The 5,073-nt window shown below is 34.9% G+C and overlaps 2 protein-coding genes across 2 annotated transcripts in view; one reads left to right on the top strand and one right to left on the bottom strand.

The window, feature by feature from the left end:
* The window catches only part of LOC111368345, a 4,533-nt gene extending 2,486 nt beyond the window's left edge, over positions 1-2,047 (bottom strand). The window contains exon 1 of the mRNA XM_022989576.1: positions 2,044-2,047. Coding sequence (XP_022845344.1) covers positions 2,044-2,047 — 4 coding nt within the window. The remainder of the gene's footprint in view (positions 1-2,043) is intronic.
* Positions 2,048-4,539: 2,492 nt separating this feature from the next.
* On the top strand, positions 4,540-4,987 carry LOC111368344 (lon protease homolog 2, peroxisomal-like). The gene is made up of 2 exons (XM_022989575.1): positions 4,540-4,770; positions 4,865-4,987. Exons 1-2 carry the CDS (start codon positions 4,582-4,584, stop codon positions 4,985-4,987), a joined length of 312 nt encoding a protein of 103 aa, XP_022845343.1. The 5' UTR covers positions 4,540-4,581.
* Positions 4,988-5,073: the final 86 nt, after the last annotated feature.

The following is a 5,073-nucleotide window of genomic DNA, read 5'->3' as shown; positions in this document are numbered from 1 at the left end:
ATATGTCAAAGAGTAAAAGGAAGTGTAATCTAATCAATTGGAACCCATAAAAAGGGTCTTTTGATGAATGGATGGAATCATTTTGCATTATGATTCCTTTACAACATAATATTTTATCAAATTAGTAATATAGAAAAAGTGATTATCCAACAACACATTACACAGATAGTCTAACTGAAGGGCTAATGATTATCCAATAACACAAATGATGATTATCCAATAACACAAATTTATTGACTGAAGACCAAAATAATCAAATGACTTACAAAACTAAAATTAAATGAGATATTAATTAAACAGGTTAAAAGTAACGTGAACTCACATATAAAAATAAAGAGAAAAGAGAAAATGGCGCTAACAAAGAATGTGTTCCTTCAAACTAACCAAAAGGCTAAACAAAAGCCATATCATATCAATTAACATGTGTCAACTGACTCAGTTACAGTAGTGAACTTCCAAGGAGGAATAATCTGAAAATTCACGAATCAAGAAAGCTCGACAGAAAGGGAAAAAAATTTAAAGCCCCAGAGGCTAATAGAGGAATTCGAAAGACAATGTATCATTAAGATCTCTTTACAGACCTTTAAAAATTTATGTTCCATTAAGGATGAAAATTCTTGATGATGTCAAAAACTTTTTTTTTCCCTCCTTCAAAGATTCTTGAAGCAGTTTGGCTTCATAAGCATTCTTCTCAATATCTGCTCAACAACCCAAACAGCAGCCAATTTATTGACAAAATTCTAACTCCAATTTTAGGTTTGGATGCACATGTTGATTGTCACCACTTAAGGGCTCATAGTATCTAATTTATATGATGGCTTCTATGAAATGAATCTGGTGGCAGCAGTCATTGACATTGACTCTACTACTACATAAGAAAAGTAAATTTTCTTTTCTTTAAAGGAACGATTTAAACGTTGACATGAATAAACTCTTTTTCATAAAAATACTAGTATAATTTTAATAGATATGCAGAGAAATAAATTGAAATATAAATGCTCTTTTGGGGACACTTTCACGTTTTAAATATTGAGAGTCTCATCGAGAGGTCACCAAAATATGATGAGAGTTTTACCTTGATTACGTCAAGTTGTATAATAAGGAAAGAAAGTAATTTTGGTGTCAAACTTGTGTACCCATCGGATAAAAATTGAACTCTAGAAAAGATATATACGTATTTAATCAAATATATTGAGAATAAGTTCCATAAAAAGATTCACCAAGTTTATTAAAAATTACCATTTGTCGTGAAAATTATATAATCTCATTTTCCTAATACTTTCTTGTTATAAACATTTTTCAAATTTTTAAAAGGATTCATACATAGACATGAACAGTTTTCATCTCAATATCAATTATCAATTGAACATATTAGAAAACAGGCAGACTAAAATAACATCATTTATTTTAGCAGCGAGGATCTAGTTGTATTAACATTTTTAAATTTGCTAGAAATAGAATTTAATTTAAATAAAAAGGTTCACCAACTCTCTAATAATAGTACCTTTCATAGTGGAAATATACCATCACATTTTTCATATATTTTCTTTTGATAAATTGTAGAGAATTCACATATGTGACAAAAATAACCCACCATTCCAAATAGAATAATGTTATTTATATGTCACGTAAAATGATTATGAAGTGAACGACTGCAAATATCATTACTCTTTCCAAATAACTAATGATATGCCCAAAATAATTGAATCCTCAAGCTTTAATTTAATTGGCATAAACCAGTTAGATATCTTAGATTATGAAAACAGATTCGTTTTCGTGGATGTCAACGTGTACCCTTTTTTCTCAATTATATGAACTCAAAAACTCGAATTAATTACTAATTAATAGTTGGATTGGCATAAAGAAAAGAATTAACCTACTTTTTATAGCTTGTTTTGTTTAAATAATATTTATAGCTTGTGTGAGGAATTCTATCAAACACAAGATTTGCAATAATTTCACCATAACAATCATTAAACTATATATAAATCCACAAAAAATAATACAAAGTAAAAAAAATCTAGGAAATGAAATTAAACTTACCCATGTGAAACTATTTCATGTTATAAGTTTCAACCGACAACCAGATGGAAAATGAAGCTGCACCATCACCTGATTCACCTTCTACTGAGTTTCAGCATCAAAGTCCAGAAAGACTTCTCTGCATTCAGATTCGCACATATGTAATTAGCGACAATAGAGCTCATGAAAATTGTAATAATCAAATTTCTGCAACCATTGTCTGAATGTTTAAAATATAACATATAATACTAATTACTAAAATACCTAAATATATCCCTTTTGTTAAGAATGGCAGGCCATGTTCGTTCAGCAAATGTCGTGGAGAAGCTCAACAATTCAAAAAGGTTCTAGCAAATTGTCAAAAGATTAAGGAAGCCATAAAATAGGGTCGTCTAACAATTGGAAGCCAAAATCTCAAAAAAGTAAATAAAGCAGGGAGGAGTCACATACTTATCATCATGAATAGGAACAGGACCGGCCCTGCCATTGAGCACCCCAGTCACCTGATTCACCTCCGTTGGATTTGCTCAAGATTTATCAAAAGATTTATTTCCAGTTTTGCACCACTTCGTGAACGGTGAACGAGAGGCCAAGATTGAAGATTCCCGTTGAACTTTGAAGCTATTTTGAGTTAGGGCTTGGGGCTGTATACGATCTCGCTTTTCAGTTTAAACTGGTCGTGTTTCTTTATATAAAAAAAAAATTAATTGGACAAAACGAGGCCCCCTATGGTCCTGGGCCTGAGGCGCGGGCCTCACTCGCCTCAGCCCAGGACCGGCCCTGACTGTTACTACCAATTTCTTTGTGCCTAGAAGAATGGAGGTTCCACATCAGAGGGTAAAGGAAGAATGTATGAAGTCGAGAGTTAAACAAGTGCTGTTGTTTATGAAACTCCTTTGGATTCTGTTAAGGAAATAAATCGGTAAGAATAACGTAGATTAGGCAAGAGCCAAGAGCAATTGTGTTTACTGTACTTCCATATTTTTTACTCCTTCCATACGTGTACTCCTGACTAATCTACATCATGAATGTGAAGGAGAGGAAGTCGATGGTCTTCTTCCCTAAAAAAGTTATGTACCAAATCTTTTCTCTCATCAGATTCAAATATTTCTTTGTATTGGCAGACATTCAACTGTTTGTGAAATTGCTCTTATGGTTCTAATGGCATATCTTTCCCACATGTTGGCTGAGGTAAAGAACAATGTTACAAAATTGCGTTCAGGCTAATATATATTCCAGTCAATATGTCTAAGTACATTGTACACTCTAGAGATTGTATCACAGGTAAAATGAAATGGTTGATTTAAATGGAAAGCTTAATAATAAATATAATATTTATGAATCAATTTTGGAGGCTAATACAGAAGTGAAGCATCTATTCTTCTCCAAACTTGCCTTGCGTGAAATGTTACTCCAGCATCAGACTCGAGTTGCCCTTTCTTTTCCCCCCCATCATTGAGAGCATCATACTGAACATGTCTTTCCTAGAATTATAAAAATAACTGTAATTTAACAGTTAAAAATATAGTTAGAATTGTCTCTAGTTCCTGTAGATATTTGATTTGAAATATTTCATGTTGGTGATTCTATAATCTGCGGCAGTTCAAAATGTTGGCTTTTTTTTCATCATTTTTAAGCGATATCTTGTAAGCTTTCCTGAAAAAACACTATTCTTGAAAAGAAAAAAATAAAGTTCAATGGCTAGTGCTTTCTCAACCTTCTTCATTTTGCTTGCGTCTTCTAACCAGGCCCAATCCTGGGCCGAGGCGAATGAGGCCTCCGCCTCAGGCCCAAGATCTTAGGGGGCCTCATTTTCGCCCCTCTTTTTTTTTTTTTTTTTTTGTTTAATCCATCCGGCCCAAATGAAATGCCCAATCCAATAACTAAACCAATCCCAACCCAACAATCCATTTAGACATAAATCCCAACCCATCAATCCATTTATCCAAATCAAATCCAATCCAATCCCTAAATTCCCAAAATAATTCATCTAAAAATCATGAACTGCCTCCGACTTTCATGACTGTGAAGCCACCGTCACTCCCCTCTCAACAGTGACACAGTCCGGACGTCCGGTGAGTGACGGTGACGGTGAGATGGTGAGTTCACCATGAATCTTATCTTTCTTGGCCCTTCTTCAGTTCTTCTGGCTTCTACTTCTGCTGCCGAGTCACCTAGTTCGCTCTTCGCTGCTCGCCTCCGCAGGACCGCAGGCTCCAGGATGCAGGTCCACCGTCCGCCCACTGAGTCCACAGAAATCCCCTTTCCTCTGGCTCTGCACTCCACAGCTCCACTACGGCGCTACACTGGCACGCGGGCTCTGGCTAGCGCCTAGCGTTGTAACTTGTATGTAGTAATTTCTTCACATAATCACATTGTAGATTTGTAGTCTGTAGATTCGATTTTTTGCCATTTGTTTGCTGGTTGATAAATTGTTGATTTTGTTTGTTTGATCCTGAGCATTTTCTTGCTTTGATGTTTCTTTACATAATTACAACTCTAGTGGAGGATCTCCATTAAATTTTCCCACCAAATTCCTGTTATAGGAGACTGAAAAAAATGCAGCCTCAGCAACCTGGGTATAATAGTTCACATGTATACCTGGATCTTCTTGCTGACCTTCCCTGGCAAAAGGCTAGTGAAGAACATGAATTGGACTTAAAGGCTGCAAAAGATCATCTTGACAGTGACCACTATGGTTTAGTGAAGATCAAGCATCGGATAATTGAATATCTAGCTGTTCGCAAGGTAGATGTCTTTGTTGTTTTAAATTTTGCTCAAGGTATATTGATCATCTTTTGATTATTGGATCTGACATGTCGGTTTCAAATGTGTCATTCAGCTCAAACCAGATGCAAGAGGCCCAGTATTGTGTTTTGTTGGTCCACCAGGTGTTGGGAAGACGTCGTTAGGCTATCTTTTCTCATTCATTTTCTTTTTGGGTTTATCGATTATGATGAAATGAGGTACTGATTTTTACAATATGTGGAGATTTCATTTTTATTGTAATTTTCAGTATGATGGATGACATTTCATTAGAATGTTAATGAT

The sequence above is a fragment of the Olea europaea genome, chromosome 19 (genome assembly GCF_002742605.1).
Source record: "Olea europaea var. sylvestris chromosome 19, O_europaea_v1, whole genome shotgun sequence".
Lineage (NCBI taxonomy): Eukaryota > Viridiplantae > Streptophyta > Magnoliopsida > Lamiales > Oleaceae > Olea > Olea europaea.
This window is presented reverse-complemented; position numbering and strand designations above follow the sequence as displayed.